Genomic DNA, 22500 nt, shown 5'->3' with positions numbered 1-22500 from the left:
CTGCGCGTATAACCCTACGTTAGACAGTGCTATGACCTCATTATCCCGCAACCAAGACGTCCCAAAGAGGCACTCGAGGGAAATGAGAGTGAAATGCTCCCTTTAGGTGATCCCTTATGTAAAAGATCCATGATTTCTTGAGAGTTGCAGGATTGGGTGTTGGGAGGGCATTAGTTTGCACCATTTCAAAGAAAGCTCATCTAGAAAATTATGTTACCTCGTTCTCACTTCATTTCGACATCAACAATCAGTGTTTTTCGGAGCGAGATAGGTGATAATTAAACCTATGAAAGGCAAGAACCGTTAGATAAGAGAATTTGTAAAGCATTTGTAAATTGGTCGACTTAATGGCTTTATTATGAAATAATTCCTGTGTTCCAAAGTGCTGTCATTAAAAATGCGAAATCTAACAGTTTTAGAAAGGATTTTAATAATAAAGGATACTTCAGGGATACAATCTGAGAGGGTTAGGCATTAGGTTAATTACAATAATTAGCAACGCTGTAGCTTTTAAAATAAGCACAATTAATTCTAAAAACAATAAACTGGTTAGAATGTAATGGGAAATACAAATTGCTGCTCTTTCATGTTAACCATTATTATCATGTACAAGAACCAAATAAAACCAAATCGAAAGGATTACAGCGTGCAACATGGTATTAAGTATAAAATACCTGCCATGAGTTCACCAGTAAATATAATGATGCATCTGTTACCTAACAATACAAATTGTAAGACAAGTTTTCAGTAAATTAACTTCATACGCAAATCTGAAGAACGGGAAAGAGCCATCAGGGACCTATCTGGCTGCTCAAGTTCTGTTTACAGCCAATGAACGAACAGTTACGATTACTGAAGTGAGAGGGACTTTGTTTACCTGTTCTTACTTGAGTGACAACGATAATCAACATAGCATACCAAGATGGGGACCATTCATATATAACAACCAAATTGTTCCTTTCTTTTAAACTATTGCATCCTGAAAAAAGATGTCGAAATTTAACTAGTGACGAGCTAATATTCTGTATCAACTCTAAGGAATGTGATTTCTCTGAGCTACATAGCGACAGTGTGAGCCCATGTGCATGGGGAAATAAGATTTGTTAATGAATCACTACTCTTGGTCAAAATAACCACTAGCACCTATATTCCTCGATTTTGTGTGTGTGTGTGTGTTTATCTCAAAAAGCTTAGATTGTAAATGGAAAGTTTAGGGTAACTTGAGAGTGAGTTTGAGCACTAGAACATCTACAGAATGAAAGAAAACTTGGAGGACGGAGCTATGAGTCTTAATATGAATGGTGGGAGAACGACGGTCGTTGATTTATGTAGGTATATGAGTGTAACTAATGGATAATGGTACGAGGAGAGCTGACCTGAGTCACTCAATACTTGAAAACAAGGAAAATAGCACGGGTGTTTGCAAGAGATTGGTTAGACACTTCAAGGAAATGTGAAGCGAAAAGTCCTTAATGGCAAAGATGTTTGGATGGTGTAAATGAACGAAAAAATAAAGGTTGAGGCTTTAGAGATGAATGGTCTGCAAAAAGGAATCGAAAGAACAAAAATGTGGATATGTATGGGAGTGATGAAATGGTTTTTAAGATGGTTTTGTCATGAGGGAAATAAAAGGGATGATACTTTGGTGAAAAGAATAGACAACCCAGGCGTTTTTATTGGAAGTTTAGTGGAAGACCTAGAAAGTGCTGGATAAAATGGCAAATATAGCCAGTGGAGGGAACTGGTCTCAACTTCCAAGAGTTGAGAGAATGCGTGAAAGATAAAAGCGAATAGCACAGAGTGTATGAGTGTGTTCAACGTGCTTCTAGTGAACCTTCAGCGTCTGTGTAAATAGCAGCAAACTTGGTGGAGGTTTCCAACACAAAAAAATTCAACTATGATTCAGAAGTTAAGGTACGAATATGGCAGTGATCATTATCTCATTTTTTCTTGAGAGCAACACAGCAGTAAACTAACTAAAAGTGTATAAAAACAAACTTAAAAGAATCAGTAACCAGAACTGTGTGTACGTATTCCATTCTGCATGAGATCTGAAAAACAGTCCTGTGACAGGAAAACGCACAGAGGCTAAAGCACAAAAGAAGGTTTGATAACAATGTCAGTACTGCAACCAGCGACGTAAGGCAACGAAATTTGGCAGTTGAGATGAACTGCCACCAGAGCTTTCAAAACTTTGTCGAAATAAACGGTTGCCTAGGACTCTCCCCATATATATATATATATATATATATATATATATATATATATATATATATATATATATATATATATATATATATATATATATATATATATGTAATTTATATTATATATATTTGTATTTATCACTAGTAAGATTATGGTAATGGCATTTGACAAAATCCAACCCCATTTCCAAAAAATCCACCAACTTATCATCAGTTCCAGTGAATGAGTACCTGGCAGTTAGGCAACTGTGGCAGGTCACAGTGAAGAAAAACATGGGCCTAATAACTTCATTCTGGAAACCAAGCATTTCTTAGATTTTAATGTTAAAGCTTGTTGGTGGGAGAAATATATATGTATGTATGTATATATATATATATATATATATATATATATATATATATATATATATATATGTGTGTATGTGTGTGTGTGCGCGCGTGTGTAGTTTGTAAAAACGAGTCAGTAAAAGATTTTAGCTTCATAGATTTGAAATTAAAAGAGATTACTTATTTTGCATTCATATTCCGTGTTTCCAATTTCTAGGTACAATGATAATGTGTATCATACTCCCGTAAGTCAATAACCATGTTCACTCCGTGTGAATGGATACAATCAAATATGCAAAGAGGAGAGAATGTTTGGTACATACAACTGTTTTAATTAAAGCAACCAGCAGTTTTTTCTAAGTTCGTCCCTCATCCAATATCAATTGAACATATTACATATACACGCGGAAATTTCATTAACTCCGGAAGGGCAGTTGTTATTCTTCCAATGGAAATGAAAGCAATCGCATAAAATAATACAAGGTAACGCATAAAGGCTGGAAATGTTCACATATTTCTTATAAATTACCTGCACAGAAAAACAGACATAAACTTAAGTTACTTTTTATCTGAGGAGCACTGAAGCGCGCAGGAAGTTCTATATGTTACTGTCTATAAACACTAATCTCATTTAATCCGAAGCGTTAGGAGACGATCTTCATTTCTAAACTCAATTTCAAGCACGTTTGTCGTTTGTAAACGCTATATCTGAACTGGATGCACTTCAGGCATTCCCATCCCCATTGTAAGTACGAGGCGAAAACTGTGATACTTAATTCATCCTTCAAAATACCATAGGGGCAAACATTAGCCAAAACTGAATTGTATCTAGCTGCAATCACACCATTTAACATATACAATAGACTATCTGAGTTTAATAGGTAGTAAAATAGGCCGTTCAATAGTACTGTTTCGTCCCTCGCAAACGAATCCCCTCAAGATTCTTAGTATTCTTACTAACACGTGAATATAAGAAATTGCAGAAAAATGCTTCACACAGATCATATGAGGCCATGACACCGAAGCAACGCACGAAATGACCCCCAGCTGACCTGGTCAAGATTTAGGTGTAGGTCATTGACGCTTTAAAGTTTTAAGAACTCGTCTCAGATAGCGATCAAGCGATCTGGTAATTGTAAAGGCACAATAAAACGCAGCAAACAACGTCAGCAGCAGAAATACAACGGCAATAGCATGGGAAGAGCGTCGATAGCCTTAACTGGAATTACACATTCCTTGCGCTAAACTGTGAGTTTCACAGCAAGAATTTCCAATGAGATTGGAAACAATCATGATTAGAATTCCGCTTCAATCGAAAGAATTCTCGCTGCTTCACATAGCAAAATAAAGTCATTCCAAATAGTCTGTTTTATCTATTTCTCATGTCAAATTTCAGTATGTGTTCAAAGCGAAAGAATCGCATAAAACTCAGCAACTAAACTGAAAAAAAGGCTATCACACTGAGTCTTACAGATCCTCTAGGAAAGTGTTCCTTTTAAATTCAATATCCCGGGTCGTAAAAACACAGATTTACATGGTAATCTCTCTCTCTCTCTCTCTCTCTCTCTCTCTCTCTCTCTCTCTCTCTCTCTCTCTCTCTCTGTCCTAATAGCAGATGAAGGAACAACAAAAATTCCATTCATACGCTCATCCTTTGAAAAGACAATTGAACGCTGCTGTTCACGTTATGGAGGTGTAAAAAAGCATGTAAATAAATAACACTGGCTATAACAGTATACATCAGGATACTGGAAAACTACATCAAAACAACTGAGAAAGACACTGATGTCATTAGGTCACTTCTAGATGACAAAGGTCAGGAAAGTCTACAAAAAAAAAACAACGAAAAAGATTTGGTTTATGGTGTTTCAAAGAGATGAACAAACGAACGCATTCAAACAAATAGTGGTTAGAGGACTAAAGTCTCACTGTGTTTACTTGACATGGAGTAAAAAAAAAATAGTGAGGGAACGTGAAAGGAAATCTTTCCCACTCTCCTGCAGAGCTATTATGGAATTCCTCTTGACCCAGTGACCGCTCTCTTTAATTTTTCATGTCTACAATAATCATAGAGTAGACCGAGTGGTTCACCAGGAGCTTTTCCTAACGGGAAATCTTTACTAATTCCAGTAAAAAGTACATGTCAGGGCCGAAGTCAAGTTCCAGCTTGACAGGAGAGAAACGGACAAACAGAGAGAAGAGAGAGAGAGAGAGAGAGAGAGAGAGAGAGAGAGAGAGAGAGAGAGAGAGAGAGAGAACTTAAAACTCCTCTTTAAAGATATAAGTAAATGTCTACAAAGCTTCACAAACGTTGACGGATAAGATACGCTGGCTGAATTTATGCACTGTGAATTAAAATCACGAATACAAAGCAAGTTAAAAACCCATCATCATTTAACATTTAAACAATTAATGCACCTATGTGCCTTTACATTAATTTAATTTAGATTGTCAATAACTGTCGATTATGATTATTCCGTTTCTATTTATTTTATTATCGCTTTTCTTTTTTTCGTTTTTATCATCTGCTCCAGTCGAAGGTGTGCACAGAAATTTTATGCAGCTTAACGTATTTTGGCAATATTCCATCCAACTTTGACACCTGCCATTCCCCTCACTGATTACTTACTTTCCAGGAACCTGGAAATGAAAATGCATTTTTTGGAAACCACAAACGTATAATGATATATGCTCACACAATAATACGATGCAAAATATACACTTGAGCATGGAGCCAGTATTATTCAAAAATTTACAACAAAATAAAAGTAAAATGTAAAAGATATAGAATGTGCTGATTCATAGAGGGAAAATTTAAGCTTCTGAGAAATTTAAATAGGCCTATGTGGGAACAGACTATCATAGACGATTCTTAGCGTGGATGCAGTAATTTACACTCATCCACAAACTCTCATACATATTTATATATATATATATATATATATATATATATATATATATATATATATATATATATATATATATATATATATATATATATATATATATATATATATATATAATGAAAGTTTGTGGATGAGTGTACTTTACTGCATCCACGCTAAGAATCGTCTATGACATTCTGTTCTCACATATTTAAATTTCTCAAAAGCTTAAATATTTTTAAAAATCATTAAAAATATATTGATTTTTTAACCCACGAAAGAACAAGTTACTAAAACGACATTGTAGTCAGAAAGCATAACTAAGCAGGTTTGGGGACATGAAGTCTTTAGGTCGGATGTTTTCATCCGTATGAACGCACGCACACAACATATATACACACACACACACACTATATATATATATATATATATATATATATATATATATATATATATATATATATATATATATATATATATATATATATATATATATATATATATACATATACTGTGCATATATATATACAGTATATATATATATATATATATATATATATATATATATATATATATATATATATATATATATATATATATATATATATATATATATACAGAGAGAGAGAGAGAGAGAGAGAGAGAGAGAGAGAGAGAGAGAGAGAGAGAGAGAGAGAGAGAGAGAGTATGTTGTGTGCGTGCGTTTGTATGGATGAAAACAGCTGACCTAAAGACTTCATGTCTCCAAACTTGCTTAGTTATGCTTTCTGACTACATGGTCGTTTTTGTAACTTGTTCTTTCGTGGGTTAAATAAAAACATAAAATTAATAAATCGACCTCAACTAAACGATGAAAAATTCAATTCTGCTGCTTATATTTTCCTATGTCGTGTCTTTAAAGTTCAGGTCTGTTGGTTATATTTTCCTATATCGTGTCTTGAAGATATTTTCTGCATATAAATCTTTTTGAGTTGGAAGTCATAGAAATGGTTTTCAGTGAACTTCAAGTTACAGAACTCCAGCGTGAAATATGAGTTCAGGTTTCATGGTCCCTCTAGAAGTCTCCAACTCAGTGTGAATTAACCCGTGCAGTAATCAGGCTATGTTCGATTACAACTATAAATGAAAGACAGATGAACTTTAGGGGTAACTCATAGTCCTAAAATTCCCAAGTAAGGATAAAATATTATCTCATTTAAAAATTTTTAGTAAACGTACCACAAACATTTAATGGTGATATCAAATTCAAACTAAGGGACTGGGTGTTGGACATGTAGGCTAACAGAATTCCAAGCGTAAAATTATATTTTTTGACAATTATTTTTACACTGTTCAGTAACCCAAAAATAAAACCTGTTCATCCATTAAATTGTATCACTTGACATGAAAGAAAATCTTTTCGTAATTAAATATTTTCTGTTATATTTTTGTCATTATTAGCAGTATTTTTCCGTCTGTACAGATCTATCAGATATCAAATATCTGAAGAAACGTGTTGAGAGACATGCGCCTTTCAAGTAGTAATAAAATAAAACAATCACTTCGATGAGACATAAAATTATGACAAAACAGTACATGAAGAACGGTATCTTTGCTAGTATGCTGAAACTACTGTTTAGGACAAAATACTAGAGGAAAAATAACAGAGCGGCAATGGCTTCTGGTGAATATAAAAAAAACTGGCCTAAAAAAGTGACTCTCCTGTGAAGATCCTCAATTAAAATCTGGAGCAGTAGTTAAGTCTGTGGCACATTACGTGGGAAATAGATGCATCGGCAGAGATGGTGAAAGTATAATGGGAGAAGGAAATAATGGCTTCTTTGTAAAAGAACAATAGTTGTGGAGCTCACTGTGACTTGTTTGGCCACAGCATACTTATACCAAGGCGGGTATACGAAAATGAAAGAGGTGAGAGAAGTATTTGCAAGAGGAGCAGTGTCAGTTCAGAAAAGAAAAGGGGTGTAGATCATATGTTCATTTTGTTCGTTTGAGAGGGTTGACACCATAGTGAAACCGCTGTCTGAGTCACATTGAAATTAGAATAACCAAATAATAGTGACGAAATACAGAATGTGTTGAGGTTATATGGTGCATAAGGTAATTGGATGCATCAGAATACGCGAGCGGGAGAATGAGCTAGGGGCAAGAACCGAGACATCAGATACAAGACGAAACGCTGGAGCAAAGCTGTGTAAAACGAAAAGGAAAATGAACCCCAAATGGAATCTGGAATTTCTGATGGCTGCTTGTGATGAAATGTTGTCTGGTTATGGTCAAAGAGGCTGCTGACACAAGTTAATGTGTTAGAAAGTGCTTTTAGGAGGCGAAAGTTGACAGTAAAAGTTTGCATGAGTAATGTTTTGAAAGAAATAAACCTAGAAACTTCCAGCGACGAACGTCATTACAGTTGGTGAAACAAATGAAGACCTTGATTCCTACAAGTATTTTACATGTCTGTTATACCAACAAGAAAACCAAGGACGCAAAATGAACTACAAACAACTCCCTGTTTTCTTTGCCTCTAAAAACACTAATTGCCCCTAGGAGATGCCATATTCATTCTAAGTTAAATGATATACCACATACAACCACTCATAAATACACACACACATACACATATATTTATATAGGCTATATATATATATATATATATATATATATATATATATATATATATATATATATATATATATATATATATATATATACAGTATATATTATAAAGTAACATTATAATATATCTGAAACACAACAGAAACATTCTTATTCACGAAACTAGTCTTTTAGACCTGATATATTAAGTGTACGGAAAATGCTGAAAGAAACAGCTTAATTAATCTAAAATAAGTTTTTGCTGCCCTCATTCGCAAGGATAGGAAATGAAAGAATCTACAAAATGAAAAATTAACTTGTGAACCTTGATTCTTGATTGGCTGAAGTGAAAAATGGAGGAAGAAAAAACAGTTTTTAAACCGATATCTTTGAACCTGCATGTTGGATCCGATAGATGGCGACTTTTATGAACCGATAAATGTTTCTCGTCTGTCAATCAGGCTTCGGGCTTTCTGCACACGGACTGCTGACTCTACAGTTTCCCGGCAGAACAACTTCCACTTTCTTTCAAATGGAATTAACTTAGAAATTCGAGTTCACAGACGCCCAGTAGAATTTAGTTGATAATTAGGAAAAAATTTCTACTACTACCAATTGATCGTCTCCCGTTAGAGCAACTTCCAATTTCTTTAAAATGGAATTGACTATGAAAATCGTGTCAACAGATGCCCAGTACAATTTAGTTAATAATCAGGAAAAATCTCTACTATTACTACTTGTAGGAATAAAATGAAATTATACCGCAAAAAAGAACAACACTAGCAATATCGAAAGTGGAACCAGAGGCATCAGCAAATAGTGTTTCAGTTCCTGCTTTCATTAATTAGCAACAACGGCAACAACAAAACCTGAAAGGGGAGTACGAATAAGTTTAGTTCCTGTGTTTGTTTTCCTGCTCGCGTTTGCAAACACAAACAAACTGAACCACTAACAAAGGTCGAAACGGAGGGAATGAAGCCATTCCAAACAGCACTGATGTCCCGAGGAAGCTTCTGAGAATTCACTCAACACTGACGGTGAAAGCATCAAGGAAATGCCATTATAAAAAACCAACACACAAGCACACAAAAGGTAAGAAAGAGTGAGGCAAAAAATTTGGTACGACAATAGCTAAAACAAATATGTCATTTCTCATGAACAGAAAAGGTGTAGCATAAAATCTTATAACAAATACTGATTAAAGGGAATGGAAACGAAAGAAACATTTTGGATGAAAATCATTACAAAACACACCATTTATTAAAACAGAGTTAAAGTATAAAAAAGGAACTTTACAAAATCCTTTCACGTTAATAGGATGAGAGCATGCAATGGATATCCTCTTGCCAAGTAAATGAAATGTCTGTCCGAGACTAACATATAATTATGAAAATGAACAAAAATGAAGTTATTTAGCTGGCAAAACTGAAATTTGTAAAGGACGAAAGGTCAGTTATGCGGATGCTAAATATACAAGAATGTCTCTCTCTCTCTCTCTCTCTCTCTCTCTCTCTCACACACACACACACACACACACACACACACACACACACATTATTTATATATATACATATATATATATATATATATATATATATATATATATATATATATATATAATGTATATATAATATATATAAAGTATATATGAAAGAGACAGACAGGCAGACAGAGAGTTTGTATGGGAGGGACTCGGTTGTTTGCTTAAGGGCAGAAAAAACGTCGGAATTGCGACAACTTATTCACTGCAGTACTTTAAAAGACATACACGGTTCCCATTACCAGAGCACATTCTTATAAAAAAAAAAAAGGCCGAAAAAACAAATCCTGATTCGTAAAAGCTATAAAGGCATTAATATTCAATTTCCCTTAATAAGCAAATCATTCATTCGCACCCCCAAAAACATATATTCCTTTGATACAAACTGTAATAAAAATATAAGAAGTAAAAAATGCGCCGAGGTTTCTTAGTCGCAATCGAGTTTTCTGTACATCGTATAACCAAGGCCACCGAAAACAGATCTATCTTTAGGTGGTCTCGGTATAATACTGTATGAGCCGCGGCCCATAAAACTTTAACCACGGCCCGGTGGTGGCTTGGCCTATATCGTTGCCAGACGCACAATTATGGCTAACTTTAACCTTAAATAAAACAAAAATTGATGATTAGAGGGTGGATGAGCAACATACCAGTTTGCAGCCCTTTAGCCTCAGTAGTTTTTAACATCTGAGGGCGGACAGAAAAAAGTGCGGACGGACAGACAAAGCCGGCTCAAAACTAAAAAAGAAATAATTAAATATTCGCAAATTGACAAGTCATAGATATGGATCACCAACGTGGAAACTTACAGGGTAAAATTACTTCAATGTAAAATCATTTTAATGTCAACATAGCAAAACAAAAAGGATTGGTGAATGGTTTAAAACCTGACCATCTTCTTCTAAATTTAATGTTGTTCACGCTCAAATGGAATTAGACAATTCAGACCACCAGAGGTAATAGATGAGAAGATAATTTATAGCACCAGAGGTAACTGATGTGAAGGCACAAGTTTCCTTTTGCCTTCACACTAATAGTCAAGAAAAGGTACGTAAACCTATGTTATATCCTCGCAATGTTCATGGTCACCCGTAAGCAAGCCATAAGATTAGAGCAGTTTGATTATGTAAATATGGCAACCTTAAAACTATCACTACGCTTCTTTCTTAACTTAATTCAATGAGTCTCTGACTCCGTTTGACCTTATCTATGCCAAAAGTAACAGATGTCACATTATGGCTACATCTCTACGATATTTTGAGATACTGCTCATTAGCTGTAGCTGTTATTATAATTCTTGTCTGCACATTTTCTCCTACATAACGCTGGCAAGGCCCAGGGAAGACTCAGTTTACCTGTCGTCCCTCTTACCTGTCGTCCCTCTTGCACTATGGCTTTATCGGACTGGATTCTTTTTGAAGGGCAATGAACATGAATTCAAAAGAGCGACCTGGTCACCTCTCCTCTCATGCACCAACCCGCATGTTGGTTTTAATCCCTCACTCGTTTCAAGAACCATATCAGTATCAGTGATGGGTTGTACTGACATTTATACACCAGAGTGCTCTGAGAGCTTAGCATATGTAATAGCTCTTAGGGAAAACCTTGCCTCCCACCTCCCACCTCCCACCACCTCGTACAAATAAATGATAAAACACGTATGTTTTGGGCCCGGGATGACAACCTTCCAACCTCTAAATCACGGGAGAATCAGAGCATATTTCCTGACTATCTTTAATGCACGCGTCAAAATATTATTTTTCATATGCTTAGCTATGACTCTCACAAAGTAAATGGGACTATAAATTCGATTATTTAGACTTCAATAGCAAATTTTATATTACATCAAAAAAGTATACGGTAATGAGGCAATAAACAGTTTAAATTAGTGTACCCCTTATAATAAAGCAATGTGTTTTCTCTCCAATCTCAGGTATAACTCACTGCAGCTTTTTTTTTTATCCACATCTCTAGTTATTACCTTAGTCTACATTAATACTCCATATAATATCTATTTGTGATCACGTAATCGTATTATGATGCGATCATGACCAGGTCATATGTCAGAAAATTAACTATAACTTATCATTCTTTCATAATGCTGATACTGATATCATCAACTTGTCTAACCCAAAATAGTATGCACAGTACATTAAGTTCTTTCCAGTAATATATCATACGACACTTTACTATCGGATATTTTCATAAGATTTACATTCTTTTTTACTGCAAACTTTGCTTTGGACAATAAAATGAGATGGTGATTTCGTACAAGTAACATTTCTTGTTTACTACACAAAGCATAATACTTCATTCTTTATTGCGTTTGTATACTGCAGTGTACATGTTGGATGCCTCTCGCAATAAAAGATGAAATATGAATCATTCTTGTCTCTATTATATTTAGGAAACAGCGTGATTTATGATTACGTTCAAAAGATTGTACAGAACATTTGATCATCTGCGTGCACAAAACATTAAAGTTTATCAGGTAAGTACATTTTGCTTTTTACCACACTGTACTCACGTAATTGTTTACTGTCATAATCACATGCAAATAACGCCATGAACTTTTCTAGGCTACTCGACTACATAAAAGCTGCAATTTTCTTTCCAGTAAGCAATCATATAATCCTCTCTCATTACAGATTATCATGCTAGTCACTTTAGCTACTTTCATATCCCTTTCCATCTCTTCACATACACGCACACACATACTGTACATTATTATATATATATATATATATATATATATATATATATATATATATATATATATATATATATATAAGGAAAACTACAGGTAAATAACAGTGAGAAGATCTGTACTAAGGGCATTCTCTTGGTAGATTTTATTTATATATATATATATATATATATATATATATATATATATATATATATATATATATATATAAAATCTACGATGAGAATGACCTTGGTATGGATCTTCTGACTTATTTTCCTGTATATTTTTATATGATATATATATATATATATATATATATATATATATATATACTATGTGTGTGTAGTAACATAATGCATGTGTATGTCTATGTACTGTACGTACCTGTCTATATATAGCTCAAAACAACAAATTTAGCATATTGTAGTGAAGTAATGTCAGAAACCTAAATTTCGAGGAGCTTGGGTAGATTGGTTTTTGGATTACTCTCGAGTCCTAAAGTACCTCCAGATTTAATCGACGTTGATACATGGACCTGGGATTGCGTTCAATAAGGCCTTTTGATAATCATTGGCTTAAGAAGCCATCCAAGCTTCTCTGACGTTCTGGGTATTCAATGACAACAGGGGTGTCTAGTTGGTGTTTTTTATTTTGTAAACTTTTTATTATTACTCAGAAGATGAACCATATTCGTATGGAACAAGCCCACAGGGGCCACTGACTTGAAATTCAAACTTCCACAGAATATGGTGCTCATTACGAAGTAAAGTAGAGGCCTCACTTATTAAAAAGATAAAATGAATAAATACATCAAAATGGATTAAAATGCAATGAAAATAGCATTAGGGTAATAATGCATTAAATCTTCGCTTGAACTTTTGAAGTTCCAATTGCACAACATCCTCAGGGAGATTGTTCCACAGTCCACTTGCGAGGAAACTGACAAATTAAGTCGGAAGAGGTTGCTTTCAGCCACTTTCATATTAAAAACTGAATAAAAAAAACCCTCTTAACTGGAAGATCCAAGCTGTCTTTTGTAGTTGCTAAAAGGAAAAGCATTGCATTTTCACTGGGAATAGCCCATCTCGGATGGGATGCCTGATGACTGAGTGCTGAGGTATCTGCATGTAACTACTTGTGCTTAGTGAATGACCTTTGTTCTCTCAACCAATTGGGATAATACCTCTAACTTTTCAATATACGATATACTGCGCACTGGTATATAAAGTTCGACTGGAACCTTGTATTCAACGTAAAAAAAAATGTTTTGCAGGTAGAGGGTGAGAAAAAGAATTTTTAATGCAACAAGAGGATACCATTCTTTAAATATCTTTTGTTAACAAAATATTTTTTATATCGCGTGAGCAAAGTATAAGTGAAATAAGATGTTCGTCACAGACATAGTTGGTTTGTTATTCATGTTATTATAGCAAGTATATTTTGATCATTTTTTCATATACGAATAACGGTAAAATTATGACGATACTCATAATCTTAGATTTCCTAGGGGTTTTTCATATCTTTTAGAACAATAGAACAATGTTAGCATGCTCTTAGGAGGGAAAAAAGTTTGTCATCACTCCTGAAACTCTTCAGACTCTATTTATTGTGCTGTAAGTTCATAGAAAAAAAAAGATATTAGATTCATTCACCCTCTGCTCGACAAAAAGAATTATGTTATACCGATATCGATACTTGTGTTATCTATATCATTCCAAGTGACTCCGTTATCATGCATATTAAACAAAATAACGGTATTCCTCATTATCTAGGCCTCTGAGACATTTTACGTATTCAAACCTAGCGCCTTTCAGTCTAAAACTTTAATTGCTCACTTTACAAACACAGAGTGAAGTCTGCAATCATATTTAAATTTGTACTAACACTTAACATTCTTGCATCACTGAGAGCGTCACCTAATTTTGACTCTTGATTCACATAACATCAATAAACTTACTCATTTGACACTCGACTACATTCTTGTCAAAGCGCACATGACCACTCGAAGTTTTTGTTATTCTTTAATGAATTAACTCATTAACTATCCCTTTGCTGTCACTGTCTTTTAGTACAATTGGCCCTTTACTATTTCAGCGCAACGTTCGTGCTTTCAAATTCTAGTTGAAATTCCAAGACGAAATAATTCATCATCTCTCAGCAGCTCTTCACTCCGAATTAATTTGACATATTCTTGAGTAATTTTACATGCACCTCTCTCTCTCTCTCTCTCTCTCTCTCTCTCTTGCTCTTCAACTAACAAGCCCGGAAAAAACCTACTTTTATTCCATGATGATCGTCTGCTTCTCTCTCTCTCTCTCTCTCTCTCTCTCTCTCTCTCTCTCTCTATATATATATATATATATATATATATATATATATATATATATATATATATATATATATATATATATATATATATATATATATATATATATATATATATATATATATATATATTGCATCAAATCCAGGCAAGTAAAGGGTGCAAGGACATGAATCAGACCAAGCGCTTCCATGCATTACCGGGCTTCAGGCACTACAAGTGCTATGGACGTAACAGTCACAAGAAGTCTCCATGGAGGATAAGGAAAAATAACAATTGTCATACGATGGTAATCCCTAATAACTACTTTTTTAAGATGCCCTTTATTAAGATTTCGTCCATTTTATATAAACCCAGGTTGATATTTCATAAGTTATCTCAGTGTTTGTTTCAATAAGAGATCATTTGACTAAAATTTTTCTCACCAGATCACTTCAAAATATAATTTCCTTAGATTCTTAGATAATGCATTTGACATGTTATGTTTTCTTACGCTACAGTAATATTTCAGTTAAGAAGCCAGTCTCCACTTTGTCCCACGTGTGTTTTATAGAAAAATTCACTTTTCTGTCCCGGAATATTTCTAATTCCTAGTTAACCATAGTGTTTCAAAAACACTTTATGACACCTAGGCTAATATCAAGGAAGGTTATTGGGCACTATCACTGTTTGGTGTAATGTTTTCCTTATTATGAAGATATGAAGATACAAGATATATATATATATATATATATATATATATATATATATATATATATATATATATATATATATAATTTATATTATTTATATAATATATATATATATATATATATATATATATATATATATATATATATATATATATATATGTATATATATATATATATATTTACTTATTTATAAATATATATACACATATATACATATATATACACATAAATATGTATATGTATAATGTGTACATATATATGTATATATATACACATATATACTGTACAGTATATATATAAAATGCCCAGCACAATGAAGCTCGAAATCTGTTACCATGATAGACCAATGTAGAATGAACAAGTTAGGATTGCCAAGTGCAAATCGAAGACAAAGGCAAAGATCTTACGCAAATGTATCTATTTAGAATAAAATCACAAGCTATGAAAACGCAGAGAACCATGTGAAAATCATTCCATAAAACTTGAATGGGAAGAAAGTAAGTAAACATAAACGCAATGACAACGAATAACAATACTACAGTCATCAAGATACTGCAGATATTCTTCGAAGCTGGGTCCTCCAAAACCTAATCACTTACGATCATTCACGAGGCCATCTTTGACCAAAATTCTGAAGAAAAAAATCGAGCATAGCCTTTCATGCAATCTTGTTAAAGAACAAGCAATCAAACGAACAGACAAACACATAGGCAAGCAAATACACAAGTTGAGCCAAGCAATAGTCTCCTGAGAAGTAAAATGAATTTTAGAATTGTTGAGAAACGGAAAACATGGTGCTCAGTAATTTTATGGTTAAAAAGTCTCGAAAACCTCCCAAGTTTTGGACTTTTAGGAAATGATTCCGCAACTGCTGCAAAATATTTATATTTTTGTTATAGCTCTTAATCCAGATACACTGGTAATGAAGTCAAGATGCAATGAAACGCTGTTTGTGTAATCCATCCACTGGATACAGAAGGAACGGAGTGAATTCTTTATATTCTTTATACTTCCACTGGAAGAATGGGGTTGGGGTTAGTAATGGCACCAGTGGGCAAAGTTGGACTTTTGGAACTTCCCACCGTCCATCACAGCCCTTCTGTTTTGCTCAATTCAAAGCAATATCTCCATAATTTACGAAGTCAGTCAGGGTCAAAGACCGCAGCAAAAATTAGAATTGCTATTTGTTACTAATGAAAGTGAATAAACTTAAACTACTGCAAAGAAAGAGTGAAAAAAAAGAAAAACCTCATATTTGATTGTTTTCCCTGCAATGGTAATATTCCCATTTCTGTTCTATGTGAAGTAGTTGGAGTAGTGATATAGGTGGCACATTAAAAAACGTTCATTCCCCAACTGTGACGAAATTCTAACTTAAATTTTGGAAAGCGGAATAAAATAAATAAATATCTAAAGACAATAATCATCACGGGCAAAAACGTGATGAAAGCACAAAAGGGGTAGTATAGTAAAGCCCAGCCACAAGAGACAGATCTGGAGGTCAGGGGATACAAAGGAGGGGGTAGGGCGCACGACTTAACTCAACAACCTGATAAATAATGATGAAAGTGAAAAGCAGAAGGAGGAGTCTTTTCTCAAGCAGTACAGAAAGCGAATGCCATTATAATGCGCATAATTAAGAGGCTTCGATTTGGACGAACCACCGCTGATGATGTGAAAATTATGGAAGAGCGCCTGATTCCAGTATCACCCAACAGTGATCCGGCCCAGGTTTTTGTTGAACATTACTCTAGTCTCCGCAGCAGCAACTGCAACAGTCGGAATGAGTTCAACCGTATTATTCTCGACGACAAAGAAGAACAAAGAAGAAAAAAAACTTCTGAGTGGATACATTTGCTAAGTGTCTTCAAATTGTGTTGCCTGAAGAAGTGCAAGTGTCTATCGTTTCAGGTATGGTTAGCGTTGTGCGTATTATACTGGCACTCGCTTTCTATACTGATTGAGAAAAGACTCCTACTTCTACTTTTCGCTTCCATCATAATCTACCAGGTTACGGAGTAGAGCCCTAAGCCCTACCCCTTCCTTTATATCCCCTGACGTCCATGTCTGTCTCTTGTGGGCCTGTGGCTGGGCTTTACTACCCCTTTTGTGATGTCACCACTTTTTTTGCCCGTGATTCCAGTCCTTTTTTGCAATGGCAACGCCCTGAGAAAAATGTGGTAACAAATGAATGGTGTTTATTTAGGTTTTGGATATAGTTTTCTTAGTCCTATGTGGCTTCTCCGTGATTATCGTCAGCTCAGCTCGTTTGCTGCATAATTATACAACACACACACACACACACACACACACACACACACACACACACATATATATATATATATATATATATATATATATATATATATGTGTGTGTGTGTGTATATATATATATATATATATATATATATATATATATATATATATATATATATATATATATGTGTGTGTGTGTGTGTGTGTGTGTGTGTGAAAATATTCTAACTATTGAGGCTCTTTATTTAGGTAGGTCAACGGTTTGATGAAAACCAAAACCCTGCAGGTAAATTCAACGTGTGTGATAATTAACACCACTTGCTATTCATACACATTAAGAAAACGGCTGCTGTAAGCAGTCCGTACCTGAGCATCAGGAAATTTGGATTTTGGTGGTTAATTTGAATGGTATTCTGTAACTTCAAAATTTCATTATTTCAAAAAACAAACCTTGAAAGGCACCCTTCCAGAATACGAGCTTTCAGAAAAACTAAGTATCACGGCTGTATCTTTTACCATTATTGCTCCACAGATATGTTACGTCCCTCACCCACCCACCACCCCCCTACCACATCCCCTGAACGCCAAAAATCGATATCTGGATCTCCAGAACGGCTGGACGGATTTCGATGAAATTTGGCACGATTAGAGACCTCAGTCAGAAACCTCTAAAGCCAAAGCTTCATCCCGATCGGTTGAATATTTCCAGAGCATAAAGGGCAAAAATCGGCTCCGTACACGTCATCGTGTTTTTTCCTTGACATCCTGGACTACCTCCTTACCTTGATCAAATGCTCTATCATTAAATTGGTTCCTGGTTTATTAAAAGAGTACTTTTAAAGCATATGAATCGCAAGAGATATTTTGAAAGATCATTGGATAAAAAACTTCTGCTAGACGATAATAGGCCTAAGATTACCGATCCACAGAAACTTGATAGTACTACAATACATTTCCTTAAAGCTTTAAAGAAACAGGGAAATTAAACACAATACCACAGTATTAGAAATAGATGACCTCAGATCTAAGCGGAATTGAGAAAATAAACTTCGTTTTGTGCTTTCAAGATCGAAAGATGGAAGGAATCAACTTTCCAAGCAGTGAGACCTGTCGTAGCCTTGGAAACCATGTCACTGATATTTTACAATAGGCCTAATAAGGGTTTGTCTACAATAAAAATGATTTACGTGCAAATACTATTAAACTCACCAAGAGCCACAATAAAGAACGTAAAATTTTATTGATAGACAGATGTAAACGCACCAATTAGAAGAGATGAGACAGATGTAAAAGCACCAGTCATAACAGATGCAAGTGGTACTAGATGCCTCAACTTGGGAATACTAACCCTCTTGGCTACTCCAGGAAGACGGTTCTTTCACACCAAAATGCAGGAAATTCATTGCTTTTAAAAAACTGCCATTAACGCTTTTCGAGAAATATATTAAATTAGACATAAAACTTAACGGAACAAACCTTTGGTTCACGTTAATGAAAAGGTTAACTTGACACTTGTCGAAATCAGCGTGCGCTGTCAGTCTCGCATCCGCTCGCTACTTCAAAACCTCTCAAGATTGATGGTCATTCATGAAATCAGTTCAAGAGTAGAATGACTTTCGTAGACAAAAAATTGTTAAGAAAAGGGACTTGTTAATTACACTAAATTTCCAAAATATTGTAGTAATTGGAAACAGAGTAATGGAAAAATGAGACATTTGATTCTCATCTAGATGAAAAAAAAGAAGAAAATTGTTACGTAAGATAACGGACGAATATTGACGTAACTTTTAGTTCAGCAACGAATCTTGTGAATATTGAAAAGGCCGATAAACACTAGGTTCAGTTTTTATACATGTTCTTCATTATTTACGGGAGTTAGAGTTACATATATATACTCAATTTAATTATCCGGTTCTTATATTTAAAGCATAAATCCAATGGTAAACAAATAATTTAGATTTTAGATATAGTTTTCTTAGACATCTGTGGCTTCTCCATGATTATGGTCAGCTCAGCTCGTTTGCTGCATAATTATACAATATATATATATATATATATATATATATATATATATATATATATATGTGTGTGTGTGTGTGTGTGTGTGTGTGTGTGTGTGTGTGTGTGTGTGTGTGTGTGTGAGTATGAAAACATGCTAACTATTGAGGTTCTTTATTTAGGTAGGTCAACGATCGCGAAAACCGAAACCGCGTAGGTAAATTCAACGTGTGTGATAATTTTTAATTATGATAACTGACAGTAAGTCAGCCAGCTTCTCATAACACCACTTACTACTCACACACATTAAGAAAACGGCGTCTCTTCTAATGCTGTAAGCAGTCCGTACCTGAACATCAGGAAATTTGGATTTTGTGGTTAATTTGAATGGTATTCTGTAACTTTAAAATTTCATTATTTCAAAAAACAAACCTTGAAAGGCACCCCTCCAGAATACGAGCTTTCAGAAAAACCAAGTCTCACGGCTGTACCTTTTACCATTATTGCTCCACAGATATGTTAGGTCCCTCATCCACCCACCACCCCCCTACCACATCCCCTGAACGCCAAAAATCGATATCTGGATCTCCAGAACGGCTGGACGGATTTCGATGAAATTTGGCACGATTAGAGACCTTAGTGAGAAACCTCTAAAGCCAAAGCTTCATCCCGACCGATTGAATATTTCCATTTATAAAGCGCCACAGTCGGGGTTTTTGTGTACTCCGGGTGACTGGGCTTTACTAACCGCCAACTACCGGGGTGGTTGTGGTTGATATGCAAACTAAAAAGCGGAAAAGGTCCCAAAGAGGAAGTAGAACCAAGAAATGGTCTCTCAAAAATACAAATATAAAGGAACTGTAATATATGGGATCTGAAAAAGCAAAGAGATATCATGCAATTGGTGTACTCACTTATATAATCATCCTGTCCTGGGTATCTTGACAAGATATCATTAGCCAAGGAGTTCGGACTGGCCTCAACTCCTCTCCACCAAACGGTCACCATAGCGAAAATGAGCAATGTGTTCACCATCACTATGAAAAAGAATGCGGGTGGGCACTCGAGAAACGAAAAAACAAACGACCTTCCGTTGTCAAGGAAATATTAACAGAGGCTGCTGCTGCTGCTCTTTTCTTTTCTACTGTTCTGTATTTCTTCTTTCCTCTCCGTTAATTATTCTGAAGCCATTTTCCCGCTTATTAAGCAGGGAGATTGCCTCTATTTTATCTTACTTCATCTAAAAAGCACCATCACTCCTCTTTTGCTTCCCTGGCGAAGGGAAATTTGGAAGAATGCGAATTGCTCTCAATGATTTCAACGTACTTACAAGCTAATTCCATGTTTTACTTCTATATCATTTCCACTTCCACTCCTATTTACTATTTCTTTCGAACACTGTTTAGTCCAAGCAACTTTGAAAAGGCCTTTTTCCTAATTTATTGTTTAATCTATTGTTTACTGTCATGGGCTATATGAATAAACTCATGATTTTTTTTATGTGGCATCCAAGTGTAAAATACAAAAATAAAATTATATTATGAGTCATGTATAACATACTTGCGTTTGTTTGTTGTCAGTTTAATTTTCAGTATGCGGATCATCATTGGTTGTTGATTAGAATGATTTGCAAAAAGGGTATACGTTCTACGTCAGAACAGCAACGAGAGGTCAGAGCTAAATTTTTTTTTTTTTAAATACGAGTATATTTAGTTATTTTCTTTTTTATACCTCCCTGTGTATGATACTAATACATGACTGAATGACCACAGATGAAGGATGTTCAATTATTTTCCTTGTTTGGTACGATGACTTTATGCAAACGTTATCATCTTGACAAAATATTCCACACAATTTCTTGCCGTTCCATGTACCATAACCTTATTTCATCACCATCGCCGTGTCTACTGATTCTGAAAGAGCATCTTTAAGTGACAACACACCGGTCTTATGCTCCAAGGAATAAAAACCTTTACATTGCTCACTATAATTCATCGCCAGAACCAAAACGTTTCCTTATTGTGTTGTTATTTTTTTTTTTTATTAAACGTCCAAACTCCCCCCTCTCTCTCTCTTCCTGGCAATCTTCTTTAACGTCTCCTTATGACTTTTATTACAAAATATTTGATTACGAACAAAATTATCGACACCAAATGCAATACACCATCAGTTTTAAAACGAGGATCTCGTACGATTAGAATGAGCGCCTTATTTTCGGGATAATATCCTTGAGAGACGACAGAGCCGATGAACTCTGAGAGACGCGAACCGTCCGCCTCGGACACGTGCAGGAGAGCAACTGAGCTGCCTGGGTTCTCGCGAGTCGAGACTCCCGCGACCAATATGACGGTAGAGTGGAATTACGCTGCCGAATTTAAGGAATGCAAGGGTGATTCTTCTATCCGCCGAAGACCAAGAGCTAATCAAGAGGGAACATTCCGTATCTGTGCGATATACAATCTGAATAGTTTATAATTCCTTTGAGAACCCGTTCCATAAGGGTTTATAATTAAGTTCCCTTTCGTTATACCCTATCGCATGCTAATGTTTAATATACTGCCTTCAACAAACCGACCTTGCTCTGCAGATCGTTTCTAGTTGTACGCTTTCCTCAACACACACACACACACACACACACATATATATATATATATATATATATATATATATATATATGTGTGTGTGTGTGTGTGTGTGTGTGTGTATATATATACATTCATCACATACACAATTGTTCTGTGCATTAGTAGAATTACTAACAGGACGTCATTCAAACTGGATGGCAATTAGTAGAGATATTTATTCAGAAAAAGTTACAAGCTTTCTAGATGCCATCCAGTTTGAATGAGGTCCTGTTAGTGATATATATATATATATATATATATATATATATATATATATATATATATATATATATATATATATATATATATATATAACTATCAAGGGGGATCCAGGAATAAACAGCACGCATATCAAAACAACAGTTTA

The 22500-nt window shown here is 34.8% G+C and overlaps 1 protein-coding gene across 1 annotated transcript in view; it reads right to left on the bottom strand.

Moving 5' to 3' along the window:
• LOC136843259 (nephrin-like) overlaps positions 1-20688 on the bottom strand; it is a 326317-nt gene extending 305629 nt beyond the window's left edge. The window contains exon 1 of the mRNA XM_067111391.1: positions 20424-20688. Coding sequence (XP_066967492.1) covers positions 20424-20544 — 121 coding nt within the window. The 5' untranslated portion in view covers positions 20545-20688. The remainder of the gene's footprint in view (positions 1-20423) is intronic.
• Between the last annotated feature and the right edge of the window lie 1812 nt (positions 20689-22500).

The sequence above is a fragment of the Macrobrachium rosenbergii genome, chromosome 11 (genome assembly GCF_040412425.1).
Source record: "Macrobrachium rosenbergii isolate ZJJX-2024 chromosome 11, ASM4041242v1, whole genome shotgun sequence".
Lineage (NCBI taxonomy): Eukaryota > Metazoa > Arthropoda > Malacostraca > Decapoda > Palaemonidae > Macrobrachium > Macrobrachium rosenbergii.
The sequence above is the reverse complement of the archived record's forward strand: the minus strand, read 5'-3'. Positions and strand labels throughout refer to the sequence as shown.